This window comes from Triticum dicoccoides, chromosome 1B (assembly GCF_002162155.2).
Source record: "Triticum dicoccoides isolate Atlit2015 ecotype Zavitan chromosome 1B, WEW_v2.0, whole genome shotgun sequence".
NCBI classification, from domain to species: Eukaryota; Viridiplantae; Streptophyta; class Magnoliopsida; order Poales; family Poaceae; genus Triticum; species Triticum dicoccoides.
Window position 1 is genome coordinate 55,251,509 of NC_041381.1, and position 15,844 is coordinate 55,267,352.

Consider the following 15,844-nt stretch of genomic DNA (forward strand, 5'->3'; position numbering starts at 1 on the left):
CATAAGAAATCATATGACAAAATCTATATATGTTGCTGTTATAGGCATGATCATGATGCCCTCATGTCCGTATTTTATTTTTATCGACACCTCTATCTCTAAACATGTGGACATATTTTTCGATTTCGGCTTTCGCTTGAGGACAAGCGAGGTCTAAGCTTGGGGGAGTTTATACGTCCATTTTCCATCATGCTTTTATATCAATATTTATTGCATTATGGGCTGTTATTACACGTTATGTAAAAATACTTATGGCTATTCTCTCTTATTTTACAAGGTTTACCATGAAGAGGGAGAATGCCGGCAGCTAGGATTCTGGCTGGAAAAGGAGCAAATATTGGAAACCTATTCTGCACGGCTCCAAAAATCCTGAAACTCCATGGAAGTTATTTTTGGAATTAATAGGAATTATTGAGTGAAGAAAATACCAGAGGGGGCCCACACCCTGGCCAGGAGGGTGGGCTCCCCCACTGGGCGCGCCCCCTGTCTCCTAGCCCCCATGGTGACCCTCCGGTGCCCATCTTCTGCTATATGAAGGCTTTTACCCTGCAAAAAATCATAAGCAAGCTTACGGGACGAAACTCCGACGCCAGTTGGAGGAACCAATCTAGGGCTCTGGCTGAGCTGTTCTGCCGGGGAAACTTCCCTCCGGGAGGGGGAAATCATTATCATCGTCATCACCAACGATCCTCTCATTGAGAGGGTGTCAATCTCCATCAACATCTTCACCAGCACCATCTCCTCTCAAATCCTAGTTCATCTCTTGTATCCAAAACCACAAATTCGTACCTGTGGGTTGCTAGTAGTGTTGATTACTCCTTGTAGTTGATGCTAATTGGTTTACTTGGTGGAAGATCATATGTTTAGATCCTTAATGCATATTAATACTCCTCTGATCATGAACATGAATATGCTTTGTGAGTAGTTACATTTGTTCCTGAGGACATGGGTGAAGTCTTGCTATTAGTAGTCATGTGAATTTGGTATTCGTTCGATATTTTGATGAGATGTATGTTGTCTCTCCTCTAATGGTGTTATGTGAACGTCGACTACATGACACTTCACCATTATTTGGGCCTAGAGGAAGGCATTGGAAAGTAATAAGTAGATGATGGGTTGCTAGAGTGACAGAAGCTTAAACCCTAGTTTATGCGTTGCTTCGTAAGGGGCTGATTTGGATCCACTAGTTTCATGCTATGGTTAGGTTTACCTTAATACTTCTTTTGTAGTTGCGGATGCTTGCAATATGAGTTAATCATAAGTGGGATGCTTGTCCAAGAAAGGGCAGTACCCAAGCACCGGTCCACCCACATATCAAATTATCAAAGTACCGAACGCGAATCATATGAGCGTGATGAAAACTAGCTTGATGATAATTGCCATGTGTCCTCGGGAGCGCTTTTCTCATTATAAGAAATTGTACAGGCTTGTCCTTTACTACAAAAAGGATTGGGCCACCTTGCTCCACCTTATTTACTTTCATTGCTTGTAACCCGTTACAAATTATCTTATCACAAAACTATTTGTTACCTACAATTTCAGTGCTTGCAGAGAATACCTTACTGAATACTGCTTGTCATTTCCTTCTGCTCCTCATTGGGTTCGACACTCTTACTTATCGAAAGGACTACGATAGATCCCCTATACTTGTGGGTCATCAGATCACTGAATAATAGAGGCTTGTGGCAGCGAAAGAATTGTTTCAGATCTCGCTCTGGGGGGTTTCGAATATTTATGAATTTATAGGCTTGGAATTAGGGCAAACAAAGCCATGGTGGGCCCACAAGCTCACATGGCGCCCCAACCGAGGGGCACGCCACCTGAGCATGTGCCACCCTTAATCATCGCCTGGTGCCTTCCCAAAGCTTCTAGGGTCTCTCCTGGTCCAGAAAAACTCATCGTAAAGTTTCATCGTGTTTGGACTTCGTTTGGTATGGTTTTTCTGCAAAAAAAAAAGAAATTGGCTAAAAACACGAACTGGAACTAGCCACTAAGATAATAGAATAGTCCCAATAATAATTAAAAAAGGAATATTAAGCATACAAAAATGGTAATATAATAGCATGAAACAATCAAAAATTATAGATACGTTGAAGATGTATATGTGCATGTCCGGCCATGACATTGGGATGACCTGCTCCCAGTACCACTCGCACGTCGCATGAGTACCTACCTGCAGTCGCGCAGCGCACAAGCGGCGCAACCCTTGGCGGAGTCACGGTAAACGGGGCCTGATGACCTACAAGTATAGGGGATCAATCATAGTCCTTTCTATAAGTAAGAGTGTCGAACCCAACAAGGAGCAGAAGGAAATGAAAAGTGGTTTTCAGCAAGGTATTCTCTTCAAGTGCCGAAAGTAGCGGCAATAGATACTTTTGTGGCAAGGTAATTCGTAACAGGTAACAATAGTAACCAAGGTGCAGCAAGGTGACCAAACCCTTTTTATAGTAAAGGACAAGCCGAAAAGTTCTCTTATAGTAAGCAAAGTGTTCTCGAGGACACATGAGAATTCTTGTCTAGTCACGTTCATTATGTTTAGTTGATTTGCGTTTGCTACTTTGATAATTTGATATGTGGGTGGATCGGTGCTAGGGTGATGTTCTTACTTGAACAAGCAACCCTCTTATGATTACTCCCTCTCACAAGCATCCACAACTACAAAATAAGAATTAAGACAAATCTAACCATAGCATGAAACATATGGATCCAAATCAGCCCCTTACGGAATAACCATAAAATAGGGTTTAAACTTCTATCACTCTCACAACCCATCATATACTTATTAATCCCCAATGTATTTCCTTAGGCCCAAGTATGGTGAAGTGGCATGTAGTCGACGTTCACATGACACTACTAAAGGAAGAACAACATACATATCATCAAAATATAGAACGAATACCAACTTCACATAATTACTTATAACATGACTTCTCCCAGGTACTCAAGAACAAAAATAAGTACTCACAAATCATATTTATGTTCAAGATCAGAGGTGTATTGAATATGCTTGAGGATCTGAACATATAATCTTCCACCAAATAAACCAACTAGCATCAACTACATGATGTAATCAACGCAACTAGCAACCAACACGTACCAATCTGAGGTTTTGGGAGAAATATTGAATACAATAGATGAACTAGGGTTTGGGAGGAGATGGTGCTGGTGAAGATGTTGATGAAGATTCCTCCTCCCACGATGAGAGGATCGGTAGTGATGTCGATGGCTTCGATTTCACCCTCCCGGAGGGAAGTTTTCCTGGCGGAATCGCTTCGCCGGAGAGCAAAAGTGCTCATGCCTAGATTCCGCCTCGAGACGGTGGCGCTTCGTCCTGAAAGTATTCTTTTGGTCTTTTTCTAGGGTGTCGGTGGTAAAACCGGCAGACCATGGGGTAGGGGGTCTCGAGCTGTGGATCTCAGATCGATGGTAATAAGAGACAAGGGACACGATGTTTACCCATGTTTGGGCCCTCTTGAATAGGTAATACCCTACGTCCTGCTTTGATAATATTGATGTTTGTGTATCAAGTACAAGCTTGATCTACCTCGAGATCGCAAGTCATGTTCTAACCCTAAGGCTAGGTGAATCGACTTCCTTCTATAGGCTAAACCCCTTGGCTTATATACATGCCAGAGGGATACCTAGGGTTACATAGTAGCTTGTAGATCTAAGGATGTGTATGGTGGCGGCCGGAGATGTCCTTCGAGTACATGTCAAGTCTTCGGCAGAAGCTGTCTTGATCACTTCGAGGTGCGAGGCTTCCGGAGTCCTTCCTTATGAGAATGAGGGCCCATGATCTTGACACGAGGACTGTGGACCGACTAGGTTGGTACTAGTCCAGGAGACCGTCAGTAGCCCCTGAACTGGTCTTTCACGCCGAGGACGACACTCTTCTTCGGCAAAATGACTTTGGCTTTGGAGTCTTCGGCTTGACAGATGAGTTCCTGCTGGAAGATTTGGGATCATTCCACGCATCGTGAGCCTTTGTTGGGCCCTTCTCAAAGGAATCCACCCTGAACAGGGCCTCTGCAAGCCCGATAGCATCCAAAGACGCGGGATAACTTAGCCTCGAAGGCCAACCGTATAGGTGTGAATAGTACTTATAGCCTGGCAACTTTACCGAAGCGGAACCACCTATAACCGGGTAGGCCAGTTACGGTTGCTTGAATCGTGACCCGAGGCAGTTTCCCCATTGGCACATCCCGTCAAGGCAGAGACCATGCACGTTTTGTAAGGGATATCATCAAGATTTTGTTTCTCCTCGTATGCATAATGGCGTCAGAGGTGGCCGGGGTGGTGGCGCAGCATCATTCGGGGCGGTGTCCACAGCAAGAGCGGGAGGGCAGAGGGTTTTTGGGAGGTGTTGACGTATAAATGCATAGTCCACCTTTTACCATCAGCTTGAGCTTTCAGGTGACCTGGTTCATTTGTGCAGTTCTACATGGTATCAAAGCTAAGAGTTCTTGGGTTCAAGACTTGGTAGGCGCAATTAAATTCTAACCACCTTTCGGTCCATGTTTAGGCCTGATGGAGCCACACGTGAGAGGCGGGTCACAGACGGACAGAAAACGAACACCCGTCTGTTTGGCTCGACGCGTTGGGCAGTGATTTCTGTCCATTTCGACCCAAGCAAAAAGGGATGAACCAAATGTGGTCACGCGTTGGAGTCAGAGCATCTACAGCCGGGTGCCTCAAATCTGCCTCAAGCGTCTGGGTGGCGGCCCGGTCACTATCCGGTCACGAAAGTTCAACCCAGACGAGCTGCTCAAAGAGGCCTCAAACGCCCGGGCTGACTGACACCCCTCATATCCAGCTCAAATATGGGATGGATATGAGGGCGCCCAGGCGCGTCTGTCACGTCGAACTGACCATGGGGTCCCACATGAAAACAGTTTGAAACCTGACGGACCGAAGCTCGTCTCCTCCGTCGGACCGATGGCATCGCGTAGTGCCTAGCCTGGCTATTTAAGCCGACCGCCGACACTGAAACCCTACCTGTCCACACTTTCCCCCTCCCTTCTGCCTTCATTGCCACTTTTCTCTCCCCATCCGCCGCCACTACTAGCCATGCCTCCATGTTGTCGGGTAAGGAGCTACCCATACCTAACGCCGGAGCACCGACTGCAGCTCCTTGAGCATATCTGGGCAAGGCGCAAAGCCCGGATCGCTGCAAGGCTACCTCCAGATGCAGTGGATCTAAAGGAGGACTTGGAGGATGAGGTTGATGAGGAGGAGGAGGATGAGTATAAGGTTGAGGAGGAGGAGGAGGAGGTTGAGGAGGAGGAGCCGAAGCCCTCCTATGCACTCGTCCACCCAGCGCCTGGCACCGACGTCGTGGACATCACCGACGATGAATCGTAGTTAGGGTGTCGTAGTATGTAGGTTTATTATGCATGATTTGTACGAATTTAGAGGATGAAATATGAGAGACTCGGATGTAGAGGAGAAAATTTGAGGCGTGTTTAAGGGGTTGGTTTTGTCAAGTCTGGTTGTAGATGCTCTTAGCATCTCCACTCGTCCCCCTAATAGGCTCCCCAGGGCCCCTTTTTTAGCACCAGCAGCAAAAAAATCGGCCCAGTCGCACCCCTAGATTTTTGTTTATCGCTAGTTTGGGCCGAAATAACAGCAGGCAAACCCAAACCAAACCCAGCGCGTTGGGGGGCACCTAGGGGCACCGGCTAACGCGAAAAGGCGCGTGGACCCACGCTGTCGGCAACACCAGCTGATTTCCCGATGTTTTCTTCCCATTTCCCTCCATTTTCCCCTTGTCCCTCCCTTCTCCCCCGCCGCTCCCTCCATTCCACCCCAGATCCGCTCGCCATGCCACCCAAGAAATATGCGGCTCCTCGCCTAGCCACTGATGTTGTTGTCCAGCCAAAGCAGAGGAAGCTGAGGGCACCGATGACAAGGCCCCCCGGCATGTCGAACACCGAGTGGAAGGCCGACGTTGATCGCCGGGAGGCGGTCACCACCGACCGGCGAAACATGCTCATCATGAAGAAGGCCAGGGACGCGGCGGCAACGACGAATGAGCAGGTAGAGGCATCTCGTGCGGGGATGATGAACCTTCCGCCTGGCCATTGCCCACAAGCCGCGTGGGGGAGCTAGCTGAGCATCGCTCCCGCGGCCAACTTCTCACCGCCACTATGGGGGTACGAGCCCTCGCCTGGCTACTCCGACAGCGACGCGCATGGCGGCTTCAACCCCAACATTACCTTCCTGCATGGCGCGCCGTCGCGTGCCTCCCCCTCCAACTTCAACCTTGACCCACGCACACCCTCCCCCGCCTTCACCGCCGGCCTCAACACCCAGTACATCTACTCGCCGCTAGCGTACTTAGGCTTTCCCGCGCCGCCTCTGTGCCGTGGTGCCCTGCCCTTCGCATGCGGCTCGGCGCCACAATTCAGCAACACCGACGCCGACATGGACAAGATCATCACGAGCGGCTCGGTTGCCGCTGCTTCGTGCCCTTGGTTTCACGCGCAAGACGAGACGATGGACACCGCTGTCAACATGCATGACGAGCTCGACGACACCGAGAAGGAGGTGGAGGAGGTAGAATAGGCGGAGGAGGAAGAATAGGCAGAGCCGAAGCTGGTACCGGTGCCGAAAGGGAGGAAGAAGAAGCCGGCGACCAACGCCAGGCCAGGAAAACCTCGCGTCAAGTGGATGTCCAAGGAAGATGAGTGCCTCGCTGAGGCGTGGAATACCGTCAGCATCGACCCGATCACCGGCTCGAATCAGAACACTAACACGTACTGGAGAAGGATCAAGACGGCGTTTGACGCGCGCAAGTTGGTCGACCCCGACTTCGCCACCATCCACATGGATCGCAGCGAGAAGGCCATGGAGAACCATTGGGCGACCATCCAGGCGGCATGCAACAAGTGGCATGGGATCCTTGAGGAGGTCGCGGCTCGCCCAGAAAGCAACGCCAACGTCGAGTGGCAGGTATGGCCAGTCGCCGGCTCATTTCTTTCGTTGTGTTCTTCGCCGACACTTGTTCTTCGGCTGCGCAGATGGTTCAGATGTTCAACATGTTTCGCCAGGACAACAACAACCTAGAGTTCAAGTTCCTTCACGTGTTCTCCAGGATCGAGTCATGCGAGAAGCCGAGGGAGTGCTGGATCGCTCAGGCCAAGGCCAAGGAGACCTACAAGAAGGACACGTCTGTCCCGACAGCGGCAAAAGAGCGCCCTGATGGCAACAAAAGAGCCAAGGCACCGAGGGACGCGGCACCAGCTGCCGAACAGTTGCAATTGTTGATCGAGTAGTGCATCACCAATGCCAAGAACAACACCGCCAAGAGAGATGGGAAATCCGACGCGAGGTGGTCGGCATTGATGATGAAGCAGGGAGTCAAGCTCGACCTTCCCAGGACCAACGTTGGCGCGAAGAATAGGAACACCGGCCTGGCGTTCTTGATGGCGGCAGACATATCGATGATGGACGAGCAGGTGAAGGCGTGGTACCTGGCGGAGCGTGGCCTCATCTTCAACCGGATGCCCAGACCGGCGGCGACCACCGCCCCTACGCCCATGGCGACGCCGACACTGACGCCGAGCCCGAGCATTATATCCACACCGATGTTGAGTCCGAGCACTGAAACCACTCCCACGCCGACGCCGACGCCCACCCCGGCTAGTCCCATGGCAGAGGAGCCTGCCATTTGATGTGTTCCATGTCTACGATTCCTTCCTTTTGATCACCGAACTTTTGGTTATGTTTTGATCACTGACTTGTGGCATGATGGTCGCCAACTTGTGGCATGATCACTGAATCTGTGGCGTTTTTTTAGCAACAGGAAGGACAAATTTGAATTTTTGGGGCGTCGAGGGGCCAAAACCTGAAGGCGTGGCTGGAAACTCGATTGTCCCAGGGCGAAAAAACCGTCGGCATGCGCTAGGGGTGCAAACAGCTGGAGATGCTCTAGGGCGTGTTTGGTTGCCCGCATGCAGCCCAACCAGGCCCGCGCGGGATGTGCGCGGCCTGTTTGGTTGCCTGGGCTGCATGCGGTTTGTGGCCCGCACGGACCTTAAAGCAGCCCACAGCCTAGCCCGGCGGAAACTGCCGAATCGGCAGTTTGTCGTGAGCCTGGCTAGGGGCGGCCACATGTGCGAGGCAGTTGCATGCCTCGGGCAGCGCGGGAGATGGAGGGGACGTCTCATAACTTGCCCCCCACTCTCCTGTCACCACCTAGTCACACTGCTCCCACCGCTCCCTCCCTCCCTCACCGTCCCTCCCTCTCCTCTCCTCTGATGGCTCCGCCTCACCCACCGCCGCGCCGCCCTCTAACCCTCATCGACCAGCGCATCGCCAGCATCTAGGAGCGCTGGCTGGCTGGGCTCTAGAACTCGGGGCGGGACCTGGCGTCGGTGCTGCGAGCGCCGTCCCCCATCTGTTGTCGGCCACCACCAGCGTCGGCCAATGCGGTGCCGACCATTCCTACTCCGCCGCGGATTCCAGACCTCGTGGTCCTGGGCTCGGCGCCGGCGCCGTCGAGGGAGCCGCCGCTTGTTGTGACCCCATTGGGCAGGGGGGTTTCTTGACCCCCGTCCAAGGGTTTTCTCCTATCGACGGGCCGTCCTCCTCGACCTCCGGCGTGGCGATGAGCACGGGGCCGATGCCGCAGGTCGTCGCCAGGGCCGGCTCCTCCTCTGCTCCGCCACCTCTCTCCTTCCCACCGGGGTTTTCACCTCGGCCTTGGTTCGCTGCGACTGCGCGTGCTCCGGTGAGTCAAACCCCCTCAATGCTTGCTCGTAGATGTAGATTAGGGGTTTAATTCTTAGGCATGTGCTAGTAGTTAGTGGATTCGATAGGATTAGATAGGATTGGAGTAGATCTGATTGGGGATCGCATCCAATCGGACTGATCTGTTCTTTGTTTCATATAGTGTGTGTCCTAGGATAATTTTCTTCTGCTACTGCTAGTGTGTCCTAGGATCTGTGTTCATGCTAGAATACCAATGGTAGTGTGCTTTGCTAGGATCTGTGTTCATGGTAGGGTCTTGCTAGGATGTGTGTTCATGCAAATGGCATGTTCATGTTCAAGCTAGGATCATATTCATGTTGTTGTTCATGTTGCTAACATACATGTTCAAGCTAGGCTTTGTGTTGATTGTTATACGTGCATGTAGTAGGACTATTTTAGGATGCTGCCAAATGTGCATGGTTGCACATGGGTGCTATTGGCACTTGTTGTTGCTATTTTTAGATGTTTTCATGTTTAGGATAGTGCACTGATGAGTGGCAGTTGCAGACAAGCAGATGCCACTAATCATTGGCACTTGCTGTTGGGCAAGTCCACTGATCAGTGCCACTGACCAGTGGTATTTGCCCAACAACAAGTGGCATTGATAAGTGGCATTTGCCCATAGGAAAATGCCACTTATCAAGCACTTGTTGTTGAGCAAAATGCCACTTATCAATGGCACTTGTTGTTGGGCAAGTCCACTGATCAGTGCCACTGATCAGTGGCATTTGCCTAACAGCAAGTGTCATTGATAAGTGGCATTTGCTCAAAGAGTTTGTGCACTGATCAGTGGCGTTTGCTCTTGGGCAAATGTCTCTGATCAGTGCCATTTTGCAAAGAGCTTGTGCACTAATACTTGTCATTTTACCTGACAAGATATTGAAAACTGACTGAGATGTGGCGAGTGGAGGAGCCCAGGTGGTGGCCGGAGCTGAGGGCGCCGAGGATTTCATCCCCACACATAGGTGGCTCAGGACAGTGGACCTGCCTAGCAGGATCGCCTTCATGAGCCTGCCTCATTCAAGGGGACGATCTCCGAGGCAGGTCCACGAGGAGGGGGGCCGGGAGCCTCTGCGCTTCTACCAGCGGATCAAGGACAACGAGGACCTCGCCATGCTCGTCATCCCTCGCAAGTTTGTGGAGGTGATGAACACCTGGCTGGTCACCAAGCGGCTCCCGCGTGTGGTCAGGCTGTCGGCGAACAAGCGGTGCGTGTTCTGGGTGCAGGTACAGAACTTCGAGGGGCACATGGTGCTTGGCCGGGGCTGGAACTACTTCTGCCGCCGCCACCGGATCGTCCCCGGCGACCTCGTCGTTGTGCGCATCTTAGGACTTGGACTGAAGGTTCAGATCTACAACCATGACTCCTCGGTCATGTGCAGGTTTCATTGCAGCAGGCACAACTGCATTGGTGACATCGAGCATGCTATGTAGTTAAGTTAAGTAAGGTGTTAGTATTGAACTTTTATGGTATGTGGCGAGACTTGTGCTGGAAACTTGTTCATATTTTGGCCAGGAGCAGCACCCTGTCAATGGAGCAGGGAAGAAGGATTCCCCTGCTGTTAATCTAGACTTATGCTATGTAGTTAAGTTTGCTGTCATTTCCTTACTTGCTGTGTTAAGTTTGCTGTCATTTCATTGCTTGCTTTGTTTGATCTTGTTGTTGTGTTGATCATGTGGTGGTAAAGCCACCACATTTGAATGGGGTGAGCAGAACACAAACGTTGTTTGCAACCAAACAACTGAAGTTTGCATCTGCTTACCCCCTAAGCACAAAAAGGCAGCCAAACAGGTTGCATCTGCCGCATATAAGGCTGCATTTTAAGAACCAGACTGGTTGAAGGTGGACATGCAATACAACTACTGTTGCAAACTGCAACCAAACACGCCCTAGTGTCTTGGGACCCTTGATGTCGAAACACGCGTTCGCGTCTTAAAACGCGTTCGCAAGGATAAACACCAAGTATTCCTGTTCTGCCCAGCGCAGCTCCCACTCTTTTCATAGATCCATCCACCTCTGTGTCGCCCTTGTAATAACGAAGCAAAAACCTGTCCACTTGTCACGCGTCCTTCTTTTCCTCCTCTGGTCTTCTGCCTAGCCCGGCGCATTCGCCGATGTCGCATTCTCGGCCTCGCCGGGACTGGGAGGAGGACCATGGCGGTGCTGGTGGTGAAGACCGGCGGGGATCACCGCAGGCGAAGCGACCGAGAGGCTGCTGCTCCTGCTCTTGCTGCCGGTGAGTTCACTCCCTTGCTCAGTTGCTCTGTTTCCTTCTTTTTCTTTTTCTTTTTTGCGGGTGAGTTGCTCTGTTTTTTTAGCTTTGCTTGTTACTGTACTTCCCTTTCTACACAGTTGGTAGCCCTTCAGATCCGGTCAATCGGACATGTAAAATCTGCACATCCGGTGCAGGGGAACTCCTCAAGTTGCCGTTTGGGGATATTTTCGTGGATGCTGATTAGCTGCCATGTTTCATAACAATTCTCATCTGATTGGATTTTTCTGTCGGATGTGCATATTTTTATTTTCTTGAAATCTTCGAAGGAATAGGAAGAGCAGAGCATTCCCATCTAATTGGATTTCTCTGTCTGATGTCCCTTTTTTTACATGTGGCATGGAAGATGAGAGCATTCATGCTTAAACTAGGTACATATTTTCTTTGATTCAGAATTTTTATTCTTCTTTATCTGCTTAACAGAGAGAAAAAAGATTTCTACGAGAGCCAAAATGAAATACTCAAGAAGGAAATGGAATGTATGTCAAAGGGTTTCGTGGAGGAGCGCACAACCCTGCAGAAAGAGATGCAACAATTTTACCAAAGTTCCCAGCTGCAGCTCCATGAACTGATCACTGAGCAAGGCAGGAGGATGCAAGAATGTCACAAGAATTTCCGGCTAATATGGGAACAGTTAAACAACCAACTTTCGGTAAGCGTTTACTTTCATGTTCAGGTTAGAAGTTTGTGTGCAGATAGGATCCGGTTGGCAGAAAAACTTTTGAGTTTCAATCAATAGGTTATACTTTTATTGTGATCTTCTAGGTGTGTTCCCTTCTATCATTAGTCACTGCACACTGTTAACAGATAAAGCTTTATGAAAATGCAATTGATGCTACACCAATCATTATGAGACAGTAAAGCCAGCAATTTAGCTATTAAGTGAAGACTAGAGAAAAATAACACTTTTTATGACCGTTGGCACTAAAGATACGAGACTAAGGAGAAGCCAATATCACAAGAACTAACGTGTTCAACAGAGCAAAACGATGGGCTCAAATCAACCGGCGTTTAACATGTAGATCACCAGCTTAAGCCATTTCATTAAATAAATATGCCTCTCTATTGGAACTTATTTCTTCTGCTTTATTTCCTTTCGCATGAATGTGCGGTGCCAAATTATGTTATTGTCAGATGGTGTGATTGATCTGGCATTCGGTGTTTCTATTTGCACTTCAGTAAAACCTGGTACTCGCCCATGGTTTCGTTAATGAAATTGGGGTGAATGCTGCTCAAAGTAAACATATTATATTGTTTTGTTAAGATCTATATATCACGAATCAGAATGATTTTGATGGAATCAAGTGCATATTTAGTTTCTTTACTGGAAAACCAGGAACCTCGACTACGAAAAACAATGATATAATCAATGTCTCCAAAATACTTCTTAAACATTTTGAACAGCTAGCCATCACAAATAGCTGAATTTGTGTGTAGCACTTTCTGACTATGTTTGTAAGTCTTTTGTTTGCAGAAGATAGAAAATTCTGGAGACCATGTTCAGCAATACAGTAATCCCAGGTTCGAAATCTTTTTTGTAGAAAATACGATTGTCAAATCTTTGTGCTATTACAATGGGCTAGCGGATTTTATTTAGGCAGTTATAATTGAAAAGGTACTGTGTTAATTGATTAACATGATTTTTCAGGACTTGCTCTGATGAAGGCGAACATAGAAAATATCGAATGAAGTTTGAGAACAAATGCTGCGATACCCAGTACTCGAGACAAGACATAATGGCAGATGATGATCATCCTCTAAAGGTAGCTATATATGATTGTGATAACAGGATCATTACAGAAGGACCCTTATCCTCAATTCAAGTTAAGGTTGTTGTCCTTCACGGTGAGTTTAACAATGATCATAAAGAGCATTGGAAGCGAGAATACTTCCATGAGAAAATGATATCTAGCCGGCCTGGAAAACCACCATTACTTTCTGAAGACTTGTATCCAAGGTTGGAGGGTGGTATGGCTAACATCTATGGTGTCAAATTCCAAGACAATTCAAGTTTTGTTCCAAGCAAAAGATTCAGGCTCGGAGTCATGGCTGCTGATGATAGTATGTCAGAGAAGATCCAGGAAGGAATATCTGAATCTTTTGCCGTAAGGGATCGTCGGGGATTATGTAAGTTTACACAGTTCTATTCTAGCTTCGACATTTAGATGATCATACTTGTTTCCGTTTGAATAGACAAGTGCAACTCTCATCATATATACACATATGGTTGTGATAAATAAAAAGCTACTCTTTCTTTCTCTCTCTCTCTCTCCTTAATAGTCTAAGCAGCAGCAATGTAAATTTAGAGATTAGACGCACATGAAGCAGGAATTTGGATAATCAGATTCCAGGTCCTCGTTCGTACAATATTTACCATGCTGTGATGTAAGGATCATGCTATCTCATCATCATCCAGCTATCCTAATAATAAAGCTGTCTTTTCACAGAAGTTAAATTTGGGTCTGTACATGCAAAAGGTAACCGTAGTTGTTTTCGTTTGTTTATGCTAGAAATTGTCTGTAATGTGTAAATACAACATTCCAATCAAAGTAACTGCATCAAATGTCTACCACTGAGACCCTCCATGCTTATTCTCTCATGGATTTCAACAACATTTGATATTTATGTCTTTCTCTACATTAAACAACATCCGATATTTATGTCTTTCTCTGCAGCAACAAAGAAAAATCCCAATCCATCATCACGTGATCCTGTATATAAACTGAGTGGAATTGCAATGAAAGGTGATCGGCACAAGTTACTAGAGCGTCATGGTATCAAGCAGGTGGCGGATCTCTTACGTTTGCACAGTAAGAATCCGGAAGGTTTACGTGAAGTATGAGCCCGACTTCTTAATATTGTTGATTTTTTTATTTGTCCTCGCATGAAATGTGACTTACAAAATCTGTTTATTTTCACTCTATACAGATTTTCGGGAAGATTTCTGACCATGACTGGGATAAGATCATTAATCATGCTCGTAAATGCAATCAAGTAGCACAAATATACTCTACTTCCATTCAGGAGAATAATGTGCCTCATGAGCATGAGCCATTTTCTAAAACCAATGACAGTAGTTACCTCAAAGGACCATGCTCAATGCAACCAAGTCCCACACCACAAAGTAGGTTTACACTTGCATCCTTCGGGTAACTTGATTGTTCCCGTTATTCCGTATGTTCTGTTGCAAAAATCAATCATAAGTTGTTCTTCATTTCCTGCCCACATTATGTGGATAACTGAATCGCAGTTTCTCAAAATCTTGCAGAACAAATTGATGCCCAAGTCCATCACCAGCAAATTGCTTCAAGTTATAATGGACCATCATCCGGTACATCATCGGAAAATGCACTGCAGGCCTCCTGCTTGGCAGCAGCACCAGGGCTCACATTCATGAGATCAGACCAGCACGTGATGCCATATGGTAATTACATTTTCCTTTGTATTATATTTTGTCGATAGTGAAAATAAGTTTTCAGCTTACTGTGAATATTCTGTTTTTTTGGCGAAACTGTGAATATTTTATTTATTGCAGGAGAACTTGGGGGCATTCAAGCTACAGGCCAGCAAGTTACATGCATAGGAAGTGAGATTCTGTCAGCTAGCACCATGAATAACAATATCTTAGATGGATCTAACTCAGAGCAAGTAGGGCCTCTGGATGGCAACATAATTCCTAATGGTACAACTTTATATCTGTACTACTCTTTCTTAATGTGTTTTTCTTTTCCTTTCGAGATGCTGCATTTCTTAGTTAACGTGTTAGAAGAGCCTGTTCTGATTTGAACACCATCTTATTTCTTCAATAGGGAACAGACTACCCACTGGCATTGATCTTTCACAGTGGCTGGATATCCTGCAGAACCAGACATTTGATGACTCTGTAGTCACAGAAACTCCTCCTTGGGGAGTTTCCAACAATGCACTTGATTCGACTGTCTGCGAAGCTGGAAATATGCTTGATTCGCCTTTCAGTGATGCTAGTATAAGCTATGTGGGACATTCACCTGTCAGTGAAACAGGCAGGGGACGTTCATCTTTACCTTTCAGGGGAGCAAGCAGTAGAAGCTACAGGGGACATTCTGCTTCGCCACTCAGGGGAGCAGGCACTAAAAGCTACCGGCGACATTCTGCTTCACCACTCAGGGTAGAAGGCCCTAGAAGCTACGAGGGACATAATCCTTCACCTGTGTCGGGAGCAGGCAGTACAAGTTATGCAAGTGCAGATTTCACAGGCGGAGACATCTTATGGTAGTTCAGTAGGAGTATGTTTGTGTGCATCTACCGATGCACAGGCCGGGGTACCTTCTCTAAAAATAAAAAACGATAATGCATGCTAGGCTGGAGGACAACACGATTGCCCTCCTGCCAGTACTTGTTGTTAAACATCCTGTACGTGGTCCTTAGAGTGACAGCCTAGAGAAGATTACTTGTGCACATTGTAATAGGTAGTTAGAGGGATATTTCATCTTGTAATCATAACCCTTATCTCTACCTTTCTTTCTTCTCAAGTTATAATCTCTCCAACTGTGCACGCTATCAGGGAGGTGCGCCCCTGTCCTATAAACACGTACGGCGTCCCCTCACGAGGAGGTAAGACGCTTTTGCCTAACGCACATGGTAATAGAGCCTCCTCTTTCAAACCCTAGCTTTTTTATCTCCATTTGTGCCAGCCATGCCTTTCTCTAGTGCCTTCCAATCAAACCTCAGCGGTCAGGTCACGGAGAAGCTCTCCCGGACGAACTACGTCATGTGGCGGACTCAAGTCACGCCGCAGCTGAGGGGAGCCGGGCTCTTCGGCTACGTCGACGGCACGTTGC

At 47.8% G+C, this 15,844-nt stretch overlaps 1 protein-coding gene and 1 pseudogene across 2 annotated transcripts; both read left to right on the forward strand.

The window, feature by feature from the left end:
- The first annotated feature begins 5,820 nt into the window (after positions 1-5,820).
- LOC119350116 lies at positions 5,821-7,673 on the forward strand (annotated as a pseudogene).
- Positions 7,674-10,711: 3,038 nt separating this feature from the next.
- Positions 10,712-15,547, forward strand: LOC119318607. 2 transcript variants are annotated; one of them, XM_037593188.1, is made up of 9 exons: positions 10,712-10,988; positions 11,448-11,676; positions 12,499-12,545; positions 12,673-13,151; positions 13,700-13,860; positions 13,953-14,148; positions 14,275-14,448; positions 14,560-14,706; positions 14,834-15,547. In XM_037593188.1, the coding sequence occupies exons 1-9, from the start codon at positions 10,867-10,869 to the stop codon at positions 15,277-15,279; spliced, it is 2,001 nt and encodes a 666-aa protein (XP_037449085.1). In that variant the 5' UTR covers positions 10,712-10,866; the 3' UTR covers positions 15,280-15,547. The 2 variants fall into 2 exon arrangements, with proteins under 2 accessions (XP_037449085.1, XP_037449092.1); XM_037593195.1 differs by having other exon boundaries at positions 10,714-10,988; positions 14,293-14,448.
- The last annotated feature ends 297 nt before the right edge of the window (positions 15,548-15,844 follow it).